Genomic DNA, 14045 nt, shown 5'->3' on the forward strand with positions numbered 1-14045 from the left:
AGAATTTTCATATGCTAAGGAGGACCTATAAAGTACTGAGGGCCTTGTCATTGTCAAGTTAAAGATTGTTTTTCCTTCTAGCAAGGCAGTAACATTAAGACAATTGGAAGCTTCCTGAGGAATGTCACACATCCCACCCTGGGCAGGAGTCATTTGTGGGATATCAACTGTGCTCTGTCCATCTCAGATGGGATTATTGACAGCCAAACTCTTGTGGAAGAAACTTCTAGATGTTTGCCAACTATTTTTCCCTCCCTTCTTGGCCACAGCTCGATTACATTTCTCAAATCCCACTCTTGCCTGGTGTGGTCATGTGACTGGATGTGGGACAAGGCACATGATTAGAAGTGATATGCACCACTTCCAAGCCCTGCTCATAAATGCTTTTGATTCAATATGCCCCATGAATTTTTTTTTCCCCCACACTCTCTTCCTTAGAAACCATGTGTAAAAGACAAGGCCAAGTTAGAAGAGAAGGAGTCAAGCCTCTGAACAATCAAACAGAAAATATTCACTCATCAGATCCATACTTTTGGGTTTTACATGAGTGAGAAATAACCTCCTACTGAAGGAAGCCACTAGATTTTGAAATTTATCTATCATACCAATGACAAATATTCCTTTCCTTTCTCTGGCTTAATTGACAAGTAGTTTTAAAAAGTGGTCTAGAACATAGGCTTTGGTGTCATCTGAGTCTGAATCCCTGCTCTGCCAATCTTGGCTGTGCAAACTTGGGCAAGTTTTTTAACCTTTCTGAGGCTCTGTTGTGGGACCCAAGGAATTTAACAAAAATTCCCTACCCCTGGACAAGCAGAGCAGGACTAACTCCATTTTGTGTTACACCCACCATCTTCTGTATGACCCCCCACATGACCTGATTATTGCTTAAGGCACTCCCCCACCCTAGTCAAGCCACTGAGCACACCCTTACCGGAAACTGGCTCCTAAGAATGTAAACCCGCCTTTTGCCCACCAAACCTGCAAGCCAATTCTGACCAGAGTGATAAGCTGGTTCAAACGGTCACTATAGGGTAAATTGTAATTCAATTGGCCACCTGCGTGTGGACCGACATGACTGTGCAACTTTCTGTGTGTGTTACAATCTCATTGGTCACTGGCCCCTATAAAACTGCTACACCTCTTAGCCTCGGGGTCCAAGTCCCTGCTCTGCTGTGTCGGGTATACTTAGACCCAAGCTCAAGCTTGTTAATAAACCCTCATGTACTTGCATCAGTGGCAGCTCCTTGGTGGTTTCTCGGATACATAATCTTGGGCACAACACTGTTCTCTCATCTGTGAAAGGATGATGACAAGGTCCACTGTTGGTACCAATTCCAGTGGGTTTTTTTTCCTTTCCCACACCAATTCTTGGACATCAGCTGGGAGTCTCACAATTTAACTCAATTTCGACACTGTTTCCTAGAGTTAGCATCAGATTAAGGGCTTAGCCCCACAAGGCTGCCTCCACTTCAGATGCCAGCCACAAGTCCAGGTTGTTACTTGTGCTTCTGATGGATTGGTTATAAATCTGAGGTTCCCAGAATCCCTTTTTTGGGTTCAATGAATTTGCTAGATCAGCTCATAGAACTCAGGGAATTCATTTACTCACTAGAAATGTGCTTGTTTATTGCAAAGGACATTAAAGGATATGAATCAACAGATGAAGAGATACACAGGGCAAAATATGAAGAAAGGGCATGGAGCTTCCCTACTCTCTCCAAGCCACTCTCCTTGCACGTCCATGTGTTCATCAACCCAGAAGCTTTTTGAACCCTCTCTTTTTAGGATTTTTATAGAGACTTTATTTCATAGCCATTATCAATTAAATTATTGGCCATTGGAGATCTCTTCAACCTCTAGTCTGTCTCCCTTGCTAGAGGTCAGGGGGTGGACCAGAAAGCTCCAACCCTCTAGTCACATGATTGGTTCTCCTTGCCCCTATCTTTACCAGCTGTCCAGGAAGTCAATTCATTAACATGACAAAAGATACCTTTATAGCTCTCAAGCTCTCAACAGCCAGAAATTCCAAGGGTTTTAGGAGCTCTGTACCAGAAACAGGCATGATGACCAAATTATATATTTCTTACTATAAATCAACATCATACTACCACTCATATTATTGTGAAAAGGTAATAAAATTCCATTTGTCAAGTGTTGGCAAAGAACTGGCACACAGCAGGTACTTGCTTTCCTCTTTCCCATACCAATTTACTGCACTCAAGATCTAGGTGTAACCTTGGCTCAAGTCAACTTTCCCAAGGATTAGGAACTCAGAATTTGGGAATCATTAAATGAAATTCTCCATCTACTCTAGGTATCTCTAATTCACCGAAAAAGTAGAGGCCTATAGGCTGAATTCAACTCTCAGTCATATTTTGTTTGATATGTGTTATAGTGTTAAAGGTTTTCATTTATTTTTTAAAGATTTTTAAATTAGGTGTCAATATTTAAAATTACCATGAAAATCCAATGTCTAGCTTTTCTTAAATAACTGAATCATCTGAAAGATTGGGTCCACATTCCCACCTCAGTTACAATGGAGTGACAACTAGAAAACTCCACGGAACCTTACCATGTGCCAGGCACTGTTCCAAGCATTTTGCTTATAACCTAATCTTTACAACAAACTTATGAGAGAGGAACTCTTATCAGTCCTATTCTGTAAAAGAGAAAAGTGAAGCAGGAAAAGTTTAAATAACTTACAGTCATGACAATTAGAAGTGGTACAGATCAGATTCAAAGTCAGGCATTTCAGCTGCGGGGCAGTACTCTAAAAAACTGCTCCACCACAACACTTCTCACATAAACCAGACCAGCTTATAAACATTAGGTGCATGTGCAATATTCACTTCTGCTAAGTCATTTCAGTGGGCAACTTGCAGGAAAAGCTACACAGAAATTCATTTTCTAAAATTAATTCCTGAGGAAATACTGCATAGGACTTTAGTGACTTGGTGGATCAAAGTTAATTGGCCATGACTTTGGTCAGGTACTGAGAGCACCAATGAATCAGAGAGAAAGCCTGATTCAGACAAAAGGAAATATCTGCCAGATGCCTCCTTTTTCCAGCTCCATAGGAAGAAATAAACTGCACTGCTGCAAATACGCAGATTCTTTTATCCTGCAATAATTAGGAGGTAGTTTCTGAACTAATTTATTTATGTCCCATTCCCCCACCACTTCCAGTTAAACCACTAGCTATGTTCTCAACAGAGAGGGGGAAAAAAAAGTCAAGTGCCCATGAGAAAGCTTTATTTGGTGTAGTGAATATCCTAAACCCCTGCAAGGCAGATGATATTAATAATATCATTATTGAGCTACTAGAGGTTCTGAAGTACCAGAAGGTTAACTGACTTCTCCAGGCTCACATTGCCCGGGCATCCTGGCCCCTGCCCAATCTTCTGGCACTGTATCTCCAAGATCCTAATAATAATCCCTAAATTAGTGTGCTGATGATGGAACTGTTTATTTTTCAAAACTGAAAAACATTTTGTTTGATTTTGAATCTCAGAGCAACTCTATTGCATAGGTAAAACCAACTTATCCAGTTTTTGTCATGGTAAAACCTGACCCTAAGAGAGATTATTAACTTGCTACTGGTCACAAAGCAGAAAGTAATAGAGAAATAACTAATGATTCCAACTCTGATTTCCACTCTGATTCCAATTCCCATGAGTATTCGATTACATTAAAGTTGCCATGTTCTACTTTCTTCTGAGAGTCTAGACTTCTGGAGCTGTTTCGTGGACTGAGCTCAAAGGGGGTTTATCAGAAACTATCCCGAAGTCAAGAAAAAGAGTCTATCTTCTAGGTGGGTAGTCTGAAAATGCACAAGTTCAGGGTATCTGGAAATAGGAAGTAGGAAGGAAGTGTCAAAAATTAGAAAAGCTGATAAATGGTTCCAAACTTGAAACATTGGAGAAAAATTAAAAAGTCAGGATGATTATATAAACAGCCTCCAAAAAGCAAGCAGAATTGAGGAAAGTGCAAGGTATAAATTAGGTTTGCATTGGCTGCATGTGACAGAAACCCAACCACAGTGATTCATCCAAATGTGAATATATTTTTCTTATGTAACAAGTAAACTGGAAATTGGAAGTCCAGGGCTCCTGTTGTGATCACTCTCGGATTCATTAGCTTCTTGCACCTCCATCCCTAGCATGTGGCTTTCATGCTCATGCCTGGAATGGGGGATGGCATCCACTGTCCTTGAAGGAAGAAGGTAAAGGGCTAAAGAGACAAAACAGCTGAGTCCATCTCCTTTTAAAGGACATTTCCTGAAGTTTCCCATGCCTTCCCAACTTTTGGTTGCCTCTCACTGGCTTCAGTTGTCACATGACCACTCCTGGCTATAAGAAAGTAAGCTGAGTTTTGGGGCTTGGTTTTGAGATTATCACATGAACAGATTTTGGCTCTGTATCCTGTATCTAACAGTATAACTGGATTAGTCAGCATCCAACAGGGAAAAGATGGCACATCCAAGTGAAAATATTAAGACCATAACCAGATTGCACACAATACTATGGCTAGATCTAGACCATCCTGAAGAACTGATACAGTAACCTGAGACTAGTGCCAGATCATCCTTAGGTATAAAGGGATGAAGAGGGAGTGACAGAAGAACCAGGAAGGGCTGGAGTAAGTAGAGAATGCCACCTTGAAAGGAGTCTATCTTCATTAAAGAATACAACCAGCCCAGGGCAAACTCAGAAAAAGAGAAGAGACTAAGAACCTGTACTTATTTTCCACCCTCCCTTTGAAATCTGCCAAAGCTCCCTATTGGCCAGACCAAATAGAAGCCAGAGGACAAACCTTTTGATGTTGTCCATGTAGGTCAGTATCCTGAGGCTGATATATCAGGACAGAGAATGGAGGAGAAAGGATCTAGAGGGGCAGATGAAGATATCTGTCATAGTTATCCTAAGGTGGAAGAGGAAAATGAGTATTAAGTTAACCACTAACAGTATCTGTCAAATACAGAGAGGTTCAAGATCCAGCTGGGGAAGTATTTGGAGAATCTTAATTCTAGGTAATATGTGCTGAGAACAGTTTGCAAGTAAGCTTTGAATGCTTTCTTAAAACAGAAATGCCATTGAGACACTTTTCTTAATGTTAGAGTTGCTCTTAAGAGGACAGGACCATCTCTACCTGATGCTTTCTGCTTTACCTCCCAGGAGAGGTGCCCTGATTTTTCTTAGAGTCCAACTCCCTTAGTGCCAGAGTAGTGCTCAGTCTTGGCCAATGAGGAGCATTTGGAGAGGAGTTTCTGTGAATAACTCATTAACACAGATGAGATATCCCAGAATTTTTACCCTCACATTTTAGGATTTCCTCTTCTTGTCTCTTTCCTATTTGATGTTTCTGCCTTTTGGGGCAGTGGAGGGGGTGGGGTTGTTTGCCATCAGCAATGACTGATAACAAGCAAGTCCACTGGGGAGAGAAAATGAATCACAGAGAGGGCTGAAGAAGGGGCTCAGCTAAACAAGAGGGCCGCTGTCCACACTGGGGGAAACATGTTACACAAATTTTCATCCTACTTCTTCATAAGTCATTGTGCTAAAAAGGATTTATTGCAAAATTCCTGTCATGTCCTCCCTAAAATATGATCGAATTTACATACACTTGATTGACCAGCACCTCTCCCAATGAAGATATAAGGAAAGATGGAAATGCCAGCCCATTTGTGCACTCCCAGGGTCATTGAGCATTCAACCAGGACCCCGATCTGACTCTCGATTGTCAGCTGCTCAGGGATAATTGAGCTGGAATAATAATTGAGAATTCATTATTACCAAACTCACAGGAAGCAGATTTATAATCAAACAAAATCCTTTCTGTATCTAGAATTCCTGAATGGGACATCTCCCAAACCTTTCACCTTTGCTCTCACCCTTTTGTTGCCTCTGCTTGGGGCACCATTATTCCTGCCCTCTACCTGTCTCTTAACTAAACTCCTCTTGTCCTGCAACTTAAGAATCACTTCTGCAGGGAGGCTTTGCTTCACAATGTCCTGGAGGCATCAGGCACTCCTAGGTGAGTCACTCACTACCCTCTAATTACCTGCTTCAAGGGCATTTTCCTCAGCAGGCTGTATGCACCTTTCATTCTGTATTGCTTGGTTCAGATATAGCACTGGGATATATTAGATATTGAATAAATATTTGCTGGGATTTATCACTTGGGATTTATCACTTGAATTTGAAATTGCTTGGGGAGCATGAAATACGTAATATACACTATTGGGTTGTCCTGTGGAATGTTTCCTCCCAGCCTTGAGGATGGTGCCTGTTCTGATGCTTGAGGAGTCAGCAGGCAATGCTGGAAAGACATGGACAAACTCTTGCTGAGCTTCATGCACTGTCCCATCCTCCTGTAGTGAACTGGGAACTCTTCTATCTCTTGCCTGTGTTCTGAAGGGGGAAGTAGAGCAACACTTGCAGTTATTCCTCCATGTGCCAGAATAAGAAAGGACTCTGGCATAGATGTTTATGTATGAGAGTGTGTGTGTATGTGTGTGTGTGTGTGTGTGTGTGTGTCTATTTGGACCCACATGTGGTGCTGATAAGGAGGCGTTGGAGAGTGGGGCATGGTCAAACGGTCCCTGCACATCTCTGACTATGCCAGAAGTACATGTGTGAATGATGCAGGAAGCCTGGTGGTTAACATGGACTCATCGTAGCCCAGTTGTTTTCCTGGCTTCCTCTCAGTAAACAGCAGGATTTTCCAACTCTGTGAATGGTCATAGTTGTTATGCTAATAAACCCTTTATTCGTCTGCTTTCCAGAAGAGACAGGGGCGCTGAGTACTCTGTGAATTCCTTTCATCTCTGACACAGATGTCATCCACTTAATCATGTGATATGGATTAGACAAATAGGCTAGGCATTTATTTATTTCTACTTTGTTCTGGATCTTAATCATGTCACATAGGAAGCAATTGATAGGCATCAAATAAGTACAAATGTAATACATTTTCATGATACTTGGGACACCAGTAGAGACCTACTCTCTTTTGTTAACACTTCAGCCCCTTTTCTTCTCCATGGGGACCCTTGAGACTATTATAAGCACCTTGTCCTGTAGCCCCTTTTCTACTTCCTGTACCACTGCTGATACCTTTAGCTGACCTGCTTGCTGGGTATGCAATTACCTACAAACCTGTGACATGATGAAAATATGAAATTACAGTTTTATCTTACCTTAGTTATATTTTAGCATACTTGATTATATTTGAGAACATCCAGATGGATTTTAGGATATCTTATTAAAAACACACCTTCACAATTATTAGATATATTTTTTCCTTGACCTTGAATGTGGGGAAAGATGTGACTTGAACCTGTTAAGTGCTATGTATTCAAAAAATGAGGCATGCATGCTTATGTGGGTGCACATACAATTGCACAAGGATAGAGTATTTCCAGTAACTTATGTTACATAGGATTATATTCATTAGGATTTCTGTGTGTAGATTTCTATGGCACCTTTAAAGTTAGTTGGAATTCCTAAATACTCACGTGTAGTGTACACTGATACTGAATATTCACAACTTAACTGTTTTGTTACACCCTGTCTGCTACTACCCGTTCATCCTCCCAGGCCCCATCCAAGAATGGACTCCAGCCCCTAACTGATGCTCCTCTTACTTGATTTTGCCTTTATGCTTTATCTATTTCACCCCAGGAAAACCTGTTCCAACAGATTTCCCTTATTTTCTATTTGCTACATTGGGTAATTTATTATTTCCCTATAGAATAGTATTTATGTATTTACACATCTTATGCCCCAACTAATTATAAAGGTTAACACTTATTGAGCACTTTCCCTGTATTAATTCATTTGATTCCCCCTATAACTCTAAACATATGCATTATCATTATCCCCATTTTATCAGTTACTGTATTAGATGTTAGGCACTGCGTTATAGATTCCTGGGTGGGGCCAGGAGCTTGCAGTTTTCCAGCTATAGCTATATCCAAAGCACTTCCTGTAGGTGCCAGACACATAGCTCCTGCCTGATATATATGCTTGTTAACTGAGTAATTTGGATTTCATGATTATATATGATAGATAATTTTTAAACTACCATAAGAAGAATCTTGTTGTCATAGATGTAATGTTAAGCTAATAGGCAATTCTAAGACAACACATACCCTTTGAGATCTGTTTTTTTTCCTACTGAGGAGGATTAGACAGCCACAAAGCCCAGCTCACCTAGCAGAATGCTGCCTTGGGGACTCTTCCTCCATGAAAAGTTGGATTTGGGAAGAAGAATCCACTTTTATTTATTTGTTTGTTTGTTTGTTCTTTAGGGAGGGAGTGGGGAGGAGAACACAGAGCGTGACAGAGAGAATCTTAAACAGGGCGTTGAGCTGGGCTTGGGGGGGGGTTCAATCTCCTGACTTTGAGATCGTGACCTGAGCTGAAGCAGTCAAGAGTCCATGACCTCTTAACTGATTGAGCCATTCAGGAGCCCCAGGAATCCACTTTTAAATCAAACTGCCCACATCCTGCTGTTTTGTTTTCTAATTGCATATTGACTCCAGCACAGTGAATGTCAGGAGGCCTCTGTTGGGCCAGGCAGCTTGCTACTGAGAATCTTCTCCCTGGGGTCTGACCCAATTGGTCAAAGGCTGTTACAGGCTTTAATGTCCTTAAGGTCAAAAGATGTGTTTCTGTCAAAATCTTTAGTGGAGGCAAAGGTATTATTTCTAGGTAGAGTTTCATAATCTCTCCAGGGTTCGGAAGCATAGCTTTGGTATTATTTCTGCTTATTGGAAAAAAAATTACATGAGGTCCCAGATCCAGAATATACAAACAAATATATATTTTAGTCTTGGTTTTAATACACTCTTACATTCCTCAACCGAAACTCATGAAATATGTATGCATCAAATGAACGCTTTGTCATAGAATTTATAAAACTGGAGAGAGTCTAGTTATCAAAACTTCTCATTTTGCTTAATTAAATAAAGGCTTTATAGGTTATGACTTGTCCAGAGCTACAATTATATAGCTAGGCAGTGTCAAGAATGGATAATAGAATTCAGGCCTTATAATTTCTGTTCCAGAATTATTTTCTCAATATTCAGATACACTTAACTGCTTATAGAGTATTCCATCCCTACTACATTTTTTTTTCATCCCTACTACATTTAAAATATATTTCAATTAGGGAAATTCTGATGCAAAGAGACGGTCTTTGAAACACAATCTGTGAGACAATGAGATAAATTGAAGCATGTCTCTAACATAAACTACATATATTGTTATATAGCCCGAGGACTGGTTCATTACAGAATTGGCATTCTGTTTGTGAGTTATGGAAAAACAAAAGAAATACATAGAAGGCTTTGAATATGGCACCAGAATGAAATAGCTCAGTAAAATTTAAGCAGATGCCCACTGATTGCTTCTGACTTGCAAGCATCATTTTCTTGCTCCTGACTTTGCTTTGCTTTGTTCTTTCTTTAGAGGCAGCTCTTGGACCAATAGGTGTATTTGGAAACTCCAGAAGCATCACGATCTTATCCAAAATGTAAGTATCAATGGATGGACAAAATGGAGATTGTATAGTCTGCTAAATGAAGCTGCAGATAGTGCAGAGAGGCAATCCCCATTTATGTTCTACCTGCTAAAACGTCGAATAGAGACCAGACCAGGCTATAACTAGAAGATAGGACGTCATCAATATATTTTCTGTAAAGGACAGGCTGTTATTTTTCCATGAATTGCAAAAACAAAACAAGAGCATAGAGGTCAAGTGCATTGGATTTCAAACAGGAAAGGCTACTTTGAAACCTTTAAAAGGAATTTTTTTTTTTCCCACAGCGAAAACTGTTTATGTATACCTGGGAAGGTCATACATAAGAAGCAATGTTTCTTAAACAACTACACAGGGTGATTCAGGGGCAGAGGGGAGGGGAAGGTTTACAAGAGATTTTTTTTTTTAAGTGTAGTTGACATACAATATGATGACCGTTTCAAGTTCACAATATTAATGTACATTAGGAAGTCATACCATCATAAATCTACCTACTCTGTCACCATACAAAGTTGCTACATATTATTAACTATATTCCCTGTGCTGTACTTTTCATCTCCCTTCTTATTTATTTTATAGCTGAGAGTTTGCACCTTTTAATCCCCTTCGCCTATTTCATCAGTCCTTCCTACCCCTCCCCTCTGACAAACACCGGATTGTTCTCTGTATCTATGAATCTATTTCTCCTTTGTTTTGCTTGTTCATTTCTTTTGTTTTTTAGATTCGACATATAAGTAAAGTCATACAGTATTTGCCTTTCTCTGTCTGATTTATTTCACTTAGCATAATACCTTGTAGGTATATACATGTTGTTGTAAATGGCAAGATTTCATTCTTTTTTTCATGAATGAGAGGAGAAAAAGTTTAATGCTATGTCATCTGATTTTTTTTTAAATGGAAATAGGAGTCTTTGAAATTTTCATTTACCATCATCTTAATATGAGGCCATTTAAAGTTACTTTCCCTCTTACTCTGCATTAATTATGGTATTATAATCTTAAAGACAGATTTTCCTGAATATGATAATTTTCAGAAAGATAATTTCCTTGGTTAGGAAGGAGTTATTATATTACTTAAAAAGTAATTTTGACAAGCTCAATTTACCATCATCCCATATGAAATGCCTTTTTATCCCTACCAACCCACTTCAGTGGTGCCTGGTTTCTCATCCATATAGGCTTGACTTCAGGATATGCACAAATTCTTGGCCCAATTACCGTTGGTTAGAATAGCAGGGCTATGTCCTTCCATTTAAGTGCCATGAGTATGAATCACTCATGATCAAAGTTACTTTTCTTGGACAGGTATGGTGAGGTCTGTGGACTTCACTACACACTAGAGTGCAGAAGAAAGACAATTTGCATTGGGGTGGCTTCTGAGAAGCCATTGGGATCCCTGTCTGGAGCCTTTCAACAAATTTGTGCAGAAACAAGTGTGTGCGTAAAGGAGCTCAGGAGGAAGAAAGACAGAAGCTGTGCATTGCAGCAGCAGAACTCTAAGATGCCCACCTCCTGGTGTACACATCCTGTAGAAGTCCCTCTCTTTAAGTGCGAGTGGGACTTGTGAGTACTCTGATATTTGTTCCATGACTAAATTACTAATTGGTTAACCCTGAGTTAATCAAAAGATTAGACTGGCTCCTAAAGGAGCTGGGTCCTTGCTGAACAGATAGACTCTCCTGCTGGCCTTGACAAAGTAAGCTGCTATTTGGTGAGAAAACCTATGGAGAAGGCCACATAGCAAGGACCTGAGGATGGCTTCCAGGAGATGACAGTGTTCCTTGGTTAACTGCTAGCAGGAAAGTAGGCACCTCAACCACAGCTGAAGGAAACTGAACTTAGTCACCAACAACCATGTGTACCTAGAAGAGGACGCTAAGCCTTAGATGGAACCTTGGCCTGGGCCTGGGCCTGGTGAAAATCTGTGACAATGACTGATAAAGGAAAATTTAAACTTTTCATGTTTGTGGGCCCTGTTCCTGGGCTCCCAGAAAACTATATTTTCACTTTTATCAAGGTCAGGATGACTTCACCAAACTTGAAGGCAAGGACTGACTCTGTTGCTGCCCCGAAGACACATTGTACATCTGCCTCATTAACAAATAACCTTAAAAGAGACATTTTAAACTAAAGATAAGAGTAAAAATCTTGGGGCACAGGGGTGGCTGAGTCGATTAAGTATCTGCCTTTGACTCAGGTCATGATCCTGGGGTCCTGGAATCCAGCCCCCCATCAGGCTCCCTGCTCAGTGGGAAGTCTGCTTCTCCCTCTGCCTTTCCCTGTGTGTGCTCATTCTCTCTCTCTCTCTCAAATGAATAAAATGTTTAAAAAAATGAAAAAGTAAAAATCTCTCCAAGTCCTATTCCCATACCTTTGGACCCTACAACCTTGCACATATAAAAGCATAAGTTAAAGCTTGTAATTTTCTGAAATGTCCTTTGTCACAATGATTTGTAACTCTTGATGTAACAAAAAAAATATATATATAACCCTGTATTAAACCATCCTTCTCTGGAGCACTTTCTTCTTTGTGAAGATTACGTATCCTGGGCAGCAGCTGTCCAGCTGTCCTCACTTAGGCTCGATAAAACCCTCTTTCTTTCTTCTCTCTCTCTCTCTCTCTCTTTTTTTAATTCTAAAAGGTGTGTGTTGTGTGTCATTTTGCATTGACAGGACCCAGCTAAACCATGCTCAGAATTCTGAGCCACAGAAACTGTTATGATAAATTTGTATTGCTTGGAACACCTGGATAGCTCAGTAGGGTAAGCAGCCAACTCTTGATTTTGGCTTAGATCATGCTCTCAGTATTGTGAGATCAAGTCCCAGTGTCAGGGTGCAGGCTTGGCATAGAGTCTGCTTGAGATTCTCTCTCACCCTCTGCCTCTGCTTCTGCCTCTTCCCTGGCACTTGCACTTAACTAACTAACTAACTAACTAACTAAATAACTAAATAACTAAATAACTAAATAACTAAATAAATAAATATTGCTTTAATGAATAATATGTTTGTGGTGATGTGTAATGCAGCAATAGGAATGCAGCTTTTAGAGTTATCAGGACATTCATGACTGAAACCATGGAGGTGGGGATGTGAGATTAAATATTGAGAGTGTATACACACAGAAATGAGGAGACGGTTTGAGTGAATTCCTACAGAAGATTGATGTTTAAGGAGAAAAGAGGAAGAGAAGCTATAAAGGAGTGGCCAGCAAAAGAGGAGTAAAATCAGATGAGCATGCCTGAATGAACCATTTTCTTCCTTTTCTGGTCTTCCTACATTTTCCTTCAAGACAGGATCTTCTACATCTTTACTCAATGCTTTGCTGGTGAGATTTGCAACAGTGAGTAAACATGGTTCATTCAACCTTACTGGACTTTCTCTCTTTTTTCAGGATTGACAAGATCACAAGCCAAGTGTCTTCTCTCCTTCCTGCCTTTCCAGGCAGCAAGCTGCCTATGATAGGAGGGAGACAGGAGAGCGTTAAAATTTTTATTCAGGAGCACCTACCTGAGTGGCTCAGTGGTTGAGAATCTGCCTTCAGCTTAGGTTGTGATCCTGGGGTCTTGGGATTGAGTCCTGCACCAGGCTCTCCACAGGGAGCCTTCCTCTCCCTCTGCCTATGTCTCTGCCTCTCTGTCTCTCATGAATAAATAAATAAAATCTTTAAAATAATTTTTTGTTATTCAGTCTGGCAATGCAACTGAAAAGAGGTGGCAATGCAGCTGAGAAAAGGTGGAAGAGGAGAATACGGGGGGATGCAGGATGGAGGGACTTCTTTCCACTAAGAAAGGAGAGATTTTGAAACTACCTGAATGCTGTTAGGAGAGAGAACAGGGTGGGAGAGGTAAATACAGCTGAGAAATTGAGAATAATTCAGGGATAATTGAGAAAGTGTAGTCTCTGAGGAGGGAGAAGGGGAAACAGAGCCATGTAATGGAGAGAGTTCTTTTTCTTGGCTTCAATTTTCTTGGTGAAGCAGAAAGTGAGCTTATCTGCCCAGAATAAGTTAAGGAGAAGATGCGGTGGAAATCATTGTCCTTTGAGAGGTGATTATGAATTATGGGCCAGTATCCAACCAGACATGACTACATAGGAAATGACCAAGAACCAGCTCTTTCTGACGGGCCCAACCTATCAATCTTTTCTCTACAGAAACCATGTGCAAAGGAAATTTGTGCTTATCACTACTTTCACTATGATTTTAATAGTTTAATTTGATGTAACTTTCCTCTAGAAGACTTTGCTTCTAGGTTGTGTGTGTGTGTGTGTGTGTGTGTGTGTTTTCTTTAAGAAAAGTCAATTTTCTTTTCAGGGATGCTGATTTTAGTAAGTATTAATCTCATTCAGTTTTTTATCATCTGCTTTGTCAACAGAAGACATTGACTGAGGTCTACTCTCTAGGCTGTGACTTTATTTTTTTTAATTATTTATTTATTTATTTATGATAGTCACAGAGAGAGAGAGAGAGAGAGAGAGGCAGAGACACAGGCAGAGGGAGAAGCA

The 14045-nt window shown here is 40.3% G+C and overlaps 1 protein-coding gene across 17 annotated transcripts in view; it reads right to left on the bottom strand.

Moving 5' to 3' along the window:
- LOC111090282 overlaps window positions 1-14045 on the bottom strand; it is a 119395-nt gene that overhangs the window by 88177 nt on the left and 17173 nt on the right. For 5 of the 17 annotated variants that reach the window (XR_005371433.1, XR_005371432.1, XR_005371430.1 and 2 more), the window contains exons 2-4: window positions 6236-6410; window positions 5621-5762; window positions 4813-4884 (exon numbers count right to left, since the gene is read on the bottom strand). The exons of 1 other annotated variant lie outside the window; for it this stretch is intronic. Coding sequence is in view for 3 of the 16 variants with exons in the window: in XM_038559981.1 (XP_038415909.1) it covers window positions 4156-4230; window positions 4813-4884; window positions 5621-5762; window positions 6236-6410 (464 nt within the window). In the remaining 13 variants the exon portion in view is untranslated. Of the gene's footprint in view, window positions 1-1234; window positions 1294-1984; window positions 3846-4052; window positions 4231-4812; window positions 4921-5620; window positions 5763-6235; window positions 6411-14045 lie in introns of those variants that run through there. 11 more of the 17 variants (XR_005371441.1, XR_005371434.1, XR_005371437.1 and 8 more) reach the window with 10 other exon arrangements.

The sequence above is a fragment of the Canis lupus genome, chromosome 16 (genome assembly GCF_011100685.1).
Source record: "Canis lupus familiaris isolate Mischka breed German Shepherd chromosome 16, alternate assembly UU_Cfam_GSD_1.0, whole genome shotgun sequence".
Taxonomy (NCBI): domain Eukaryota; kingdom Metazoa; phylum Chordata; class Mammalia; order Carnivora; family Canidae; genus Canis; species Canis lupus.